The 14580-nt window shown below is 35.7% G+C and overlaps 1 protein-coding gene across 1 annotated transcript in view; it reads right to left on the bottom strand.

Moving 5' to 3' along the window:
* Nucleotides 1-682: 682 nt before the first annotated feature.
* Nucleotides 683-14580, bottom strand: part of LOC129274068 (sushi, von Willebrand factor type A, EGF and pentraxin domain-containing protein 1-like) — a 71264-nt gene continuing 57366 nt past the window's right edge. The window contains exons 46-55 of the mRNA XM_064108315.1: nucleotides 13824-14000; nucleotides 13276-13506; nucleotides 10764-10934; nucleotides 10067-10270; nucleotides 9456-9631; nucleotides 8213-8330; nucleotides 6956-7150; nucleotides 5852-6025; nucleotides 4543-4693; nucleotides 683-3517 (exon numbers count right to left, since the gene is read on the bottom strand). Coding sequence (XP_063964385.1) covers nucleotides 3211-3517; nucleotides 4543-4693; nucleotides 5852-6025; nucleotides 6956-7150; nucleotides 8213-8330; nucleotides 9456-9631; nucleotides 10067-10270; nucleotides 10764-10934; nucleotides 13276-13506; nucleotides 13824-14000 — 1904 coding nt within the window. The 3' untranslated portion in view covers nucleotides 683-3210. The remainder of the gene's footprint in view (nucleotides 3518-4542; nucleotides 4694-5851; nucleotides 6026-6955; nucleotides 7151-8212; nucleotides 8331-9455; nucleotides 9632-10066; nucleotides 10271-10763; nucleotides 10935-13275; nucleotides 13507-13823; nucleotides 14001-14580) is intronic.

The raw sequence follows: 14580 nt of genomic DNA, 5'->3' as shown, positions 1-14580 counted from the left end.
GTTGAGTGGGGAGTAGTGCCCCATGTCCCGAAGAATAATTGCATCTTCAGCTAGGAGGTAACAAACAAGATCTTTTTCTGAAAAATCCTATTAAATTATAGAAGCTATCTGCAGTAGATATGAACCCATAGTCAAAGTTGAACCAGAAGTGCGAAGCACAGGCCTGCTTGGTCATATCAAGTTAATGATTTTGTATTGGGCATACCGGATTGAACTTATTATTCCCTTTATTTGGAATTTTGTATGCTCAATATATTACATATTTTCAACTAGATGTTTAAAAGGCCATTTTTCGTTTTCATCATAAAATTATTTTTTAATATCAGCACCAGTTAGAAGGAACTATGAATATGCAAACATTACGTTTATTGTAGGCCTTGATGGATTGAGGAAAATCAAATCTGTTTAAAATTTTGTTTTTCTACACATGTAAAATATTGTATGTTATGTATCACATGCGTCTTTTGTAATAGATTATATATTATTTGTGGAGAGACATTGAATAGTCTTTACTTGTTAAATTAAAGGAACACTTTCAAATAAGTGCCAACTCTCAAATATTCATATTCAATTTATATCATTTAATAAAACTCATTACCTCTCTATTTTGTTCATAATCTTTCTTCTCTCCTCAATATTTTAAAACTCCTCTAATAAAATTCATGAGATCGAATCAATTACATTTAATATAAAAGTTCATGTTTATTTATAAGAATAGTACTTCATGCAGATGTAATTAGTGAAAAATGTTGCAAATATAGAATTCGCAGTGACAAAAAAATCAAAATCGTCAGCTGAATATTTGGTTCTTTAAAATAAATGATTTGGAAGGACACTTCTTCAAGTAAAAAATGAAATGATTCCATGTTTTGAAGTTGTTCGCACAAATTAAAGCTGAATGTAAATTCACTACAACGGAGAGAGATAATTATACAGCGCCACATAACTTTGAGAATGCGATACACATGTAACAGTTTATCTCTTATTGGGCCTTTTTTCTCTTTGATTCTGTAATCTGATTGGTCAATCTTTTTGTTAGACAAACCTGTATTTACTGATTGTACTTGGTCAGAAAGATCAAACAGGTAATATGAGCCCGTATCACCTGTTAGATGTGTTTGGCTGTTGTTGTTTTCATTCTAACGCGCATGCCCAGTGCTGATTTCAACCACGTAATATGAGGCAGAATTATGTGCGTATTCAAGCATAACGCTGCACACTACTATTTGCGTATCAATTTCAATAGCAAAATCAAATTCTTTTTACTGTGATCATTGTGACGTAAAATGATTTCTTTTCAACATGCTGGTTTACCAACCATGAGTCTCGCCTGATTTTGTGATCAATAAATATGGAATATGATCTTTTGACTCCTAGATGACCTATGACCTTATCAAAGATAAACACATATTGAAACATAACTGATGCAGGTATAAAGAAATGAGAGCAAGTTGAACACAAACTTGAAAAAAGATGGACATGACCTCATATTGTTTGACTTTTTGACCCCTAGATGACCTGTGACCCCATAATTCTTATGGGTTCACATGTGGTATTGCCAAAGGATCATATGTATTAAGTATGAAGATAATTTATGCAAAAATAAAGAAATGAAAGCAAGTTGAACAAAAACTTTAACATTTTCGAACAGACCAACAGACTATTTTATGGACTAACAGACCAACAGGAAAAGTGATTACTAGGTCTCTGCCGAACTTCGTTCAGGCAAGACAAAAAAAAATCACTCTCGAAATGCAGGTTTTTTGCAGTTTTTTACGTTCTATTCTATTGATTTCCCTTGTTCTGCAGTAATATATGGATACAATTAAAGAGAAAAGATCATCACACCCTGCTTGTTCTTAAGAAATACACAACATATCTGGCTCTGGTTCCATATTCCATATGGAACCAGAACATATATTTTCCTATATCCCGCAGGGTGTAACTAAATAGTATCACTAATCAGGGTAAAACCAGCTGTTAATGTATAAACAATATTTACATCATCAAGTAATTATTATACTGCCTGAGGAAATCGATTTGTTTTATATGTTTTATAAGATAGTGATGAGGATCCTTATTATTTGATTAAAAAAAACTGTGTCCAGACAATAGAGATAGTCATAAGTAGCAGTCTTTAGAAAATACTCAAGCTAAGCTATAAATTACCTGTCACATTGGATTCAGCCAAACATTTCATCGGGACCCATATCAATATTTTATACAAATTTTAATATTTTGATTAATACAAATGAGATCATGGTTGAAAATATACAATTAAAATCAATAGAAAATTTTATAGACGGTTTTTCAAAAATCCTGTAAAATTAAATTTCTGTATTATCCTGAGGCTTTTTTGCACAATTATATATTGGTACAAGTCTTTTTAAGCGAATGACAATATTACTGGCAACAAAAGTTTCAGCTTGTATGAGCACTTCTTCCTTCTTGAAGAGTTCAAGAAAAATACTTGCATGAAAACTGGTAATGGCTAAATCGTGAAGAGCACACGCTCTTAAACTCCTGAAACACATCTCGACCATATAGGCCCAGTGCCATAATGATCATAGTAAATCCACATTTTGTCACTTTCTACCCATCAACTTAGACGTTTCATGCCTAGATGAATTCAGAAATTCTCCTTGGAATACTCCAAATGTAGTGGAGAACAATAATAATAATAGCCAATTTTTATAAAGCGCTTTTCCCAGAATGGCTCAAAGCACGCTACAGCATATTATTACCCCGGTCATTGGATTAATTTCAATCCCGCACGAAAAGTGCACAATTTCCACTCCCTGGGGAGCATTCCTTGCATTCATCGCAGCCTCATGGCGCAGGCAAAATCAAACATACAATATCTTTCGCATCCTACCGGGTACCCATTTAGCACCTGGGTCGAGAGTGGCAAAGTGTGGATTAAGGCCTTGCCAAAGGACGCTAGACCGCGGTGGGATTCAAACACACGACCCTCTGTTTACAAGGCGAGAGTCAGAATGAGCGTACTTTGTATGCGGGCAGACCAGGATCCGATAACCAAGATCACGAGAAACATGTAAACATGTAAAGTGCAGAGAGATGTTCCAATGTATTAAGCACCATGCAAAAGCAGAATATTATACTTATCAAATAGTTTTCTATTTGGATTACACACGGTTCACAGTCAACACGGAGATTGATTTTGATCGTTTATATCTCTTGCTCCACTTGTTATTTTGTTCCAAATGTAGTCGGCGTTTTCAGTGGTAAGTAAACCTGCAAGTCGTCATGCGGCGTTGTGCCAACTCTAAGCGTCGGGTAATCTGAAGACGATTCTCTGAAGGTGAAGTTAGTGTCTTCACTGTCCATGGTGGACATCTTCTCTTTAGAAGAGGAGGTATCATCGCCTCCAAAGACGAATGCATGGTTCGTTATTCCTGGAATTTGTTCATCAGGGGATTTATAGGTTCCTTTGGTTCCGACTGTAGCTGCGTTTAACATCTGAATATCTTGGGTGGGAAATGAGCCTGTCTTGTTTCTGGAAGATGGAATGGACAGTGGGATATAAATTTCAACTTTAGTACCCTCAGTTTTTGAGGAATTAAACAGTATGAGTTATGATTCTTAATTCTGTCATCTATGCATTAAGAACTACAAGCATAAAGTACCTTTGGAGCAGTTCTTGCATGCTCAAGGCAAAGCCGAGAATGTTTGGACCATTTCAAAGGTAAAACGTGTGAGCAATTATCATAATGCCCAAGTAAATGATGTGTACCATATATACCCTATAAGACATTGGTGTGATTCCTTGTTATTTGATAAAGCAAGCTCATTTCAAAACCCAGACTGGTCAATAGATCAAGTTATTAGTTCCAATCATTATTAGCAGTCAGCAAAGTTTCCTGCTAAAATAAATAGATTGCTGTTCGTGACACGGATTTCAGCCAAAGATCTAATTAAGATTCATATCATTTTATTTAAAATTCATTTTCATATGAATCCGAGCCTATAAATATAGATCAAGACTGGCAATCAACCATTGTGCCACCACTGAAAATTATGCCAGGTACATGAAAAATTATCCCCCTATAAATATATACTATACATAACTGATAATTTACAAATTGATATTGTAGCTTCTTTGTTATGCTAGACATCATTGTGCAAGGAGCAGTTATTTCAAATCAGGGGCGGATCCAAGGATTTCAAAAAAAAAGAGGGGGGGGGGATATATTTTCCCAAGGGAAATTTGACAAGAAAAAAAAAAGTTGTCACTAAAAATGCAGATCATTCTTTTCAGCGTAAAATTTGACAAAAATAAGGTCCTGACCTGGATGTGGACCACATATTCCCATTAAATAATATTTGCTGTGACTCTCAAAAGGGGGGGGGGGGGGCACAGGCCGGAAATGCCCCCCCCCCCTTGAATCCCCACTGATAAGGATAACTTGGCTTCATGGTAAGTTAGTAACGAATTAAAACGAGGATTTTCAGGTTACTACCATAATGACACAATAATGATTTTAAGTCTTTGTTAATATGGGGCCCTTGCCAGTTACGTACCGGTGTCTGCGTTTACACCAAGTGACGAGGAGGAGAATGAGGACCAGGAGAACGATGGCCCCTGTCGTCACCGATAAAATGAGAGGAAGGGGGAAATGATCTGGTGGTTGAGTAGGAGGCAGTGTGATGATAACGGGGACAGGTGGAGGAACTGTGGAAAAGAAAATGAAGATACTCCAAGAACAACGTTTCATACTAACTTCCTACAGAGTCTAATACCAAATCAGTGATCATGATAAAGACTTACATAACATGCTGATGAATCAGATGTTACCGATTAATTTTGAACTTGTATTACTATATTATGGAACATGATTAGCAGTTATCTGGAACTGTATCTTCATAATTTCAATCAGCGATGGGAGGTGCATGGAAATCATCAGTGAAGGTATCGAGAATACAATGAATGCATTCATCATGACTGTCTTCATCATCAAAGTAAAGATATGGGTAACATCAATTCTGTTAGGGGTGTGAAAGCAATCAGTGGATCAGTGGCTTAGAGGGCGGAGAATGCATTCATCTTGCCCTTCTCCATCTTGGAAAGCATTCAAAAGACATCGATAATATTCATAGTCAGTGACATTTGCTGTATTATAATTAGTGATGTTAGGTGAATGTCTCTAGATAACAGAGAATGCATTTATTTTTGGTAGGTATTCAAAGGATTTTTTACAATATTCATAATCAGAGATATTTACCTTACAATTAGCAATGTTAGGCAAGTGTCTCTGGGTTACACACAGAATGCATTCATCTTAATGGTAAGTATTCAAAGGATACACATGTAGCTAATATTTACTGTCAGTGGCATTTCCTTCAATCAGTGTTACGTGAATGTGTCAAAATATTACATAGAATGCACATATCTTGACTGTCTTCTTCAAAACAAAATATGGGCAACATTAAAAATCAGTTCTGTTAGGGGTGAGAATGCAATCAGTGCAACAACGAGCAGACAATGCATCCATCTTGTTCTTCTTCATATTTCAAAGTATTCAAAGGACATTTATAACATTCATAGTGACATTTGATTTATAGTTAGTGATGTTAGGCGAGTGTCTTTGTAATACAGATAATACGTTCATCTCGGTACGTATTCTAAGGATTTTGATAACATTCATAGCCAATGACATTTTCTTTACAATACAATAAGTGATGTTATGTGAGTTTTTCTGGATTACAGAGAATGCATTCATCATGGCAAGTATTCAAAGGACATAGTTAACATTCATAATAAGTAAAATACACAATCGAGTGTCTATGAATTACAGAGAATGTATTCATATGACATAGCTTGTGACATTACCTGTACAATCAGTGATGTTAGATGTATGGAAATCATCAGTGAATGTATTTGGAGGGCAAAGAATGCATTCATCTTGACCTTCTTCATCTTGATAGGTATTCAAAGGACACGAGTAGCACTCATAATCGGTGGCATTGCCTTCCATTCCATAGTAAGTTCCTATCCCGCATGGTACTGCAGAAAAGTAGAATAAAATAACACTTTATTTTATAAGCTTAGCTAATAAAATGATATCTTATTTCTTAATATTTCCAGGATCGCTGTCTCAAATACAAAGACAAACAGTCTTGTAAAAGAAAGTAATGCATGTGAAACAAAGAAATAAGAGCATATATTGGGTCGAAATCATAAATAAGTGTCGAATTATCTCAAATTATTATTATATAATCTATATACAATCTATTGTAAAATATACTGGATTATATGTACGACATATATAAAATTATCCTGAGTGCAGGTTTATATCATGAAATAGACCTGCACGAGGGATACTTTTATATTTGGAGTTTATATAGTCCAGTAATATTGTATGATAGAACTTTTACTATTCATTATAGTAAATTGTACAACGCCTACTTAGCTTGTTGTACCATGGACCTATTAGGTCCATGGTTGTACGCAAGCAAATGGGAGGCTGAATGTCAAATATTTGTAACGTTGCACACGTACCATCCAAAATGTACCGTCTATAATGTAAAGTTGCACAAGTGAGGAAAAGGTGACGGCACTATAAAAATTAAGATTCAACGCATTGCATGCGCACTGCAGGACTGACTGGCTAAATGCGCTTTGCCTTTAATCAATATTCTCCCCATTCATATAACACGGGTTAACCCTCCAAAAATTGAAAGTTATATTGTACATATGTACAATATACCTTCTTGAAGAGAGGTCACGTGGTACCAATCTAGCCAATCACAACTCGTATTTTACAACCACTATTTACTATAATAATATATTTCAAAATGCCTTCTTGAAAAGGTTACAGAAATGCAAACAATATTAGAAATATTGAATGAATTTTATTTTTACACACAAGTGTATATTAAAAAGAAAATAGATAGAAGATTATTTTTTTTAACGAAATGCACATGATTTTCTCACCGCAATATCCATCAAGACTGCCCTCTATGTATCCAGGCGGACAATTTTCCCAGACATCTCCCGTGAAGGAAGATGGATCACTATGTAAGATTTCATCATTGATCTCAAGCGTCAATGAATCATTCATCAGTAGTGAAGACACATCATAATAGAATATGTCCAGTGGCTCTGTAATCTCCAAGTCTGTAATGTTATCTGAAAGAAAGATTATTTGATACATATATTAATACATTTATTAGTTTCAAAATATTGTTATTTTTTATTCTGCAGCATTTCTGCCCAAAGTTATTGTTTACAAATTTTGTAATCATTGCTTGATAGGTATAAATATCTAACAGATATAATGACCTGAAATGGTCAATAATCATAATAATGAATTTCACTGGTGATACAAATGAAAATTTTACTTAAACACAGATACAACACAAAATATAGATAAGACATTGGAAGCCTAGGTTTATAATTCTCACAATATAAATAACTACAAAGAAACATACAAACCAGAACCTTATATTGCAAATTTGTGCAACATGCAGAACATTAAGGCAAACCAAGTTTTATTGCCTGGGTTACTTAACCCTGAAAGAACTGGGCTATTGCAGATGTATTGAGGACTGGGGATGGACATGACGACCCCCTTCTGATCTTGGCCGCCGTTTGCGCGATCGTGCCGAAAATTTGGCACGCACATTATTTACAACATAAGCTTTGATCAATTTTTCATTTGTTAGGAAATACAGAAAAAAAAGATTTTGTTTATTTGAAAGATTAATATTAAATGTGAAATTAATTTAAATTTAAAATCAAAATTAAATATGATGAATGTAAAAGAATCAAAATATGACCTGGGGGTGTTTCACAAAGATTTAAGTGTGACTTAGAGTTGCACTTAAATTCCCAGTTGCGTACGGTATAGAAGACATCACTACACTGGTCAGATCATGCGCACAGGACGCGCACTACCACGTTTCCATCAATCAGATTGCACATTGGATATCTTGTGCACGTCGGCATCTAAGCGCAACTTAAGTCATACTTAAATCTTTGTGAAACACCCCCAGGTGTTTCATTAAAATGGTCGTGAGTTAACATCTTTATGAAAGACTGGTCTGGTAATACCTTCTTGTGCTACATGTACATGTAAATAAATGAGAAACAGAACCTAAAACGGTATCACCAGTCATTCGTAAAGTTATTAATAAATCACGAACAGCTTCATGAGACATTCTACTGCACTGACAGTTATACGTCACTCACCAGCTTCCGGGTAATATTGCTCGTAGGTATCATTCTCAGAGACTGTGATACTTATTCTGACCTCTCCTTGTGAATGGATCGACCTACGTTTGTTGGTTTCCAGCTGACAGTTCAACACCTACTCACAGAAACAGACCAGAGAAATTACAATGAAAAGAGATGTTTAGGTTTCTTTACTTTCCAGGAACATGTAAAAAGTGTATAATGACATGACAACTAATTTTCAAAAGGGACAATACACATATTCAACACTGTCACAGAATTAGATTTTTAATTTAATGCCATTTGATTCAGGCTAGTGGCAAGCTAGTCTAATATCTACTTTGCCTACTAAATTTTTTTACACTTCGTGAAATGAAAATTTGATTCATGGACAGTGGACATCATCCAAAAAGACAATATGGAGTTAGACTATGTGGATATTATATCTACATGACATAATAATAATAATAAATATTTCTAATGCGCACTTTCTAATGAATCATTACCCAATGCGCTACATATTAAATAAACGAAAACATTAAAAATATTCACAATTAAAAATCATCAAACATAACATTCATAATATATGAGGAAAAGACATTGACTTCACTAATATGATTGTGAAAATAGGTAATATTTGACACTTGATTGGAATGTCTTTAGAGTGTTCACCTGTAGATCCAAAGTAGACTAACTTCAAATTAGACAAAATTGTGAATAGGCTAAATGGCATCTAGATCAAATGGCTGTTAGACCAACTGGTTGGAAGTGACCTATCTTGCTGGAAGAAGACAGTATCACACAGTGTGATTACGGTGTGTTCCTATACTATTCACACTGTTAAAATGCTCAAATTCAACAGATTGAAGATTTTTACCGCACTGTGGACACCTCGACATTGTGACTGTTCACAGCGCGTTCACATGGTCGGCTATGTGAATATTGTGATTCACACTTTTGAAATGCTCAAATTTCACTGTCACAGTGTGAAGGTGATTTCACATCATGTTCCACAATGTGAAAACACTGTGGGACACTGTGTCTTTTCCGATAGGGAAGGATTAGACAATAATAGCTGAAACCAAATGTAGACACAAGCAGGCGTAGACCAAGTGGGAACATGAACTCACAACACTTTGGTTTACCTGGGGAGCATTTCATCAATATTTTCCATCTGACAAGTTGACAGATCTGACAACTTTCCTTGATTTGGATTGGCTAAGAAGCACTATCACTATGGTAACTGTCATGAAAAGCTCACCTGGATACGAAGAATCTTGCATGATTTGTCTTTGAGGCAGTCTATATCTTCCGAATGTGTATTGAGTGACTGATACGCGGCTTGCTTTAAACTTTCCTTATCACTGGCTGAAGAACAAACAGCGCCAGGGAAGCCAACTTCTACTACCCCCGTGGATCCACGACTCTTAGAAAGTTCTGAAATTTGAATCAAATTTGAATTTTAATTGTTCCACTTTAACAATAGATAGGCCTATTTCTTTATGAAACATTGATTAACAGGTCTATGACATCCTTGGAAAGAAATTAAAAAGTAAAATGTTCTGCTTACTTGTAGTTGAAATTTATTCCAATTGATTAAATTTACTTCCATCAATAAGAGTGAGTGACAAGATAAGGGAAGAATTCATAAAAATTGAATACATTTGCCATCTGCACATATGCAGCATTTATATGCTGTCATGCATCCCATTTAGCACATAAAGCTATTTATATTTTCATATCATATGCCTTTCAGGATAGCATAACAAAGCTTTTTACATCCTGCATCTCATGTCAAATATTGAGTAAATCTTGAACGTTTTGTTAAATCATATATATTTCATATACTCATATATATGTTATCATTATTACCTGTACATGAAGGAAAAACAGCCCTTCTATTTTTGGAAGTTTGGTGATTCCATCGATAGTTGGTATCCTTCCCACAGTAGTAGCTGTTCATGACCCTTTCGGCAAAGCCATAACCATGACGACAGCTGATGGTACAGTTTGTCATCTCGGGTTGTTCGTCACAGTTGAGGTAGCCTCGGAGGGGTCTTCGTAGCCTCAAACAACCTTTAGAATGGAAGAAAAAAAATCATCAATAATCATGCATTGAACTGTCACATCTAAAGGAATTCACGTTCCAAGGAAATGTCACTTTGTGAAATGCTTTCCATAGGGCCATATTTTACATATGCCCTTTCAAATTAAATTAATAAAATACTTTTAATATTGGTTAAATTCTTATGATGGACATATTTTCACCACAAATAGCTTTCTAGAAGCTTGATTCTGTGAATTAGAGCAAAAAGTATGATTTAATGAATAAATTAGCAAAATTGATTCATACAAAAAATATATGAATTCTGTTCAATTTACCTGTGCAACGGCATAGATTATGTCATTCTTTACCTTTGATGCAAATTTTTGTCATGATTGCGCAATCCACAAGCCTTAAGCTTGGAAAATAGGAGAGGTAAGCTACGATTCAGGCTTTTATAGCCAACCCAACATTTATACAATGATTGTTAATCTGACATTCTATGCTATGATTTACGTTTGTTACCTGGGCATTCAAACTCGTTGCACATTCCAACTTGCTCAGCTTTGCCTGAGCAGTTTAGACCTCCTCCCTGTGGGGCTGGGTTGGTACAGGCCCTGGACCGTGATCTGGTGCCACCTCCGCAGGTAGTACTGCACTCTGACCATAAGGACCAGTGGGACCAGGCTCCATCAACTACAATCACAAGGATGACAATCAAAATGGGAATTTACCATCAAAGGGGCTGTAACACCTGAAAGTTTCAACAGGCCTTTGCCAATGTCCCAGGGGGGCAGAGGTGTCGATCCTGGGGGGGGGGGGGGCAGAGGTGTCGATCCTGGGGGGGGGGGGGGCAGGGGGGGCGATCGCCCCACTAATTAAAATATTGGGGGGGCAAACATATCGTTTTGCCCCCCCAATAATTCCGAATGCATGTGCAAAAATGAAATAAGATTGCAGTGTTACACAAAAATCAGCAAGCGAGATTGAGATACACAACTCGTTCTTTATTTAAAATCGTGCTCAAAATGTCAGTTTTTCAGATTGGAATATAAAAATGTTCAGCTCGCGCTTCGCGCTCGCATCATTTATGTACCAAAACCCATACTTTTCATGATTAATTAGGTGAACAGAATGTCCCGTTCTCAGTTCTAAACCTAAAAAAAACTCCCGCTCCGATTTGCAATAATCTTGTGTTGAATATATATTTTGCTCTTTATTAAAAACGTCCATTAACCCGTCAATTTTTTTCAGATCGAAATATCAAAATTTTCAGCTCGCGCTTCGCTCTCGCATCTATTGTTATTTTAGATACCCATCCTAATCATTAGTTCAAAAAAATGAATCTTTCAGGTCAGAATATAAAGAAATTTCAGCTCGCTCTCGGTACTCGCATTATCTGTGTAGTGAGATATGTATCCTCCACATGAGTTACTGCTACAAACAGTCCTAAACAGGTACCATTCCTGTTTTCAGGTCAGCATTCTAACAACTTTCAGCTCACACTTCGCGCTCGCATTAATTTGTTGGTGAGATATGTGTCCGAGTCTGTTTCTCATATATATATATATATATATATAATTAGGCCTGTGTGTGGGTGAGTTTGTTTGGTGTGATCGAGCGCCTTTAGAACGATTCATGATTTTGCCCCCCCAATCTGAAAAATGGATCGACACCCCTGCAGGGGGGGGGGGGAGTTAAATATATTGCTGTACACGCGCATGACCAAGAACTTTCAAACACCCCCTAAATGACTTTTTCTCTGTGTGCAAAATAAACCCCTAAACAAGTTTTTTGTTGGCTTTATAATATTTACACATTTTGGCCCCTGAACAAGATTTTGCAAAAATATGACCTCGGGGAAAAAGCTTGGAAAAAAAAACATACCCTAAACACGTTTGGCTAGTCTTTAAAAAAAAGCTTTGGAGGAAAAAACATACCCTAAATACGTTTGACCCCGCGATTGACCATTGACCAGTCTTTCACAATACCACCCTTTTTCTTGAAAATCTGTGTTTTTGATACCCTTAGTGAGTCTTAACTGAAAAAACACCCCTTTAAATGCATTTTTTGGGTCACGCGTGTGTACAGCAATATATATAACTCCCCACGGGCCAATGTATGCTATGGAAAGCCAATTTCAAGACTCAAGACTGAAGATTTATTCAAAGATCACAGCTAGTAACAGCTGAATTGAAAAATCATTTACAAAACAGAGTAAAAAAATACACATGAAATTAACAAATAATATTACAAAAGAATCAAGAAATTACAACAACAGTTACACATATGAATTTAAGATATTATGGTATAATCAAGATAATGGTGCAAATGCGAATAAGCTATGGAAAGCTATAAGATGTAGAGGTTTTGGAAAAAAAAATCATTTACAAAATGTTTCCCTGTTTATCTCAATCGTTCTGTGCAGATATTGACTAAAAATTGTCCTGCTCAATCCTGATAGAATACTCAAATGATAGTTCAAAGTTGATATTCAAGTAATGCAGAGAACATAAATAATAAAGCACATAAATACAGACCAGAAAAAGTGCTTGCAACCTGCTAGGCGCCAGCACTTTTTTTATTCTCCTTAATTTAATTCCATTTCTTGATAACAACAATTACATTTTGTTAACAACACTAATATCACAAATTCAATTTATGAATCGAAGAATCACTTGGGGCAACTCTTGTTATTGAGAAAAGGATGATGAAAAAAGCTTATCATAGCATGCTGACTAAAAGGCTTATGCGTGAAAGCCCCCTCCCAAAGAACTGTGAATTACCTAATTGTGAATATATGATCCGATTATGTATTAGACGTAGGTGCACACTTGGGCAATGTGCACCTGCATATGCATATATTTAGAGTGCTGAAGGAAAGAAGTAATGGGTATTGTACCCAATCCAAACCAATATGCAAACAGCCTGTCAGGAGAAAAAAAATCATGATGACGTTTTCCAATAAATTCAAAACCATACACACAAAAAAATATATATTTTAGTGAAATACAGCCTGCATTATTGGAGCATTTACCTTTCCTCGTTTCACAGAACTTCCCGGAAAATCCATCCCTGCAGAGGCAAATAGGTTCCCCTTCTATTGTTTGACATGATGCAGCGTTCTTACACAGTTCATCGCTGCACAGGTCTTGCGTGTCTGCACATAGTTCTCCTTTGTAACCATGTTCACACTCGCAATGGAAACCATCTAGTTTGTTTTCACAAGCTCCATGGATGCATGGGTTTGATGTGCACTCATTAACAGCTAGGGAAAAGGGGTGAATAGATACATGAATTAGTAAATTGTAGGGATGCATTATTGGTGAGAGTATAATAATAGAAGTTTAAAAAATCTGCAACATGAACACAAACATCAGCATCATACATAATCATGATGAAGAAGGAGAGAGAAGTAAATGTAATCTGGAGCTCGAAATGTGTCTGTGTGTCTGTAGCAATAAAAATGCACTTTTTTACACATCTTTCTTTGATTTTTCATTTTTTAATTCATGATTTACTGGTATCAAGGGTTCAATCCTTTAAAATGGCATAGCTAATGATAATAATAAAAAAAAAACTTACCATCACACATTGATGGAGATTCTATTTGAGAAGAGGTAATGTTTTTTGAAGACAGGACATCTGTCCATGACACGATATCACCAAAGAGGGCGGGCTGACAAGTCAATGATATTTCATCCAATGTTTGCTCATTAAGTTGAGAAGCCCATACATTGACACCACTCATCACCACGTAATCTAGAGTAAGATATAAATACATAAATCTTGACTCAAATACAGTCAGCATGTAATGAATGAAAAAATATTGATTGTCGAAAGAAGCATGTGGTTCAAACAAATGGCATGAATTTGATTACTCATTGCGATAACTTAACCTTGAAATACTGACTGTTTACAAGTCTAGTGTTTTTTATATCCCTTACTGAAAATTTGTTGCTATTTGAATGGTTGAGAGCCCTTCACATTAATTTTACCAGAAAAATAAAGTTCATTGGAGATCAAAATAGTTTGTGACGTCAGAGTAGAATAGTTTTTTTTAACTATTTTTTGTCCAACCGAATACCACACAATTACTCACTAGCACTAATACAGCCGCCGCACCTGAGTGATGCTTGGGAGCTGACGGTAGCTGCGCGCATATAAGCCAATTTTACCTAAATTAGAGCTAAGCCGATCTTATGTTGTCCAGACATGGAGATGGGCCAATTAGGACTATAGATAACCAAAATTTTTCATTCAAACTTTAATATATGGAAGGGATATAAAACAAATATACCAGGCATTTCTTTCGAAAGTGTAGTGGAAATATTTTATCCTC

This window comes from Lytechinus pictus, chromosome 13 (genome assembly GCF_037042905.1).
Source record: "Lytechinus pictus isolate F3 Inbred chromosome 13, Lp3.0, whole genome shotgun sequence".
NCBI classification, from domain to species: domain Eukaryota; kingdom Metazoa; phylum Echinodermata; class Echinoidea; order Temnopleuroida; family Toxopneustidae; genus Lytechinus; species Lytechinus pictus.
The sequence above is the reverse complement of the archived record's forward strand: the minus strand, read 5'-3'. Positions and strand labels throughout refer to the sequence as shown.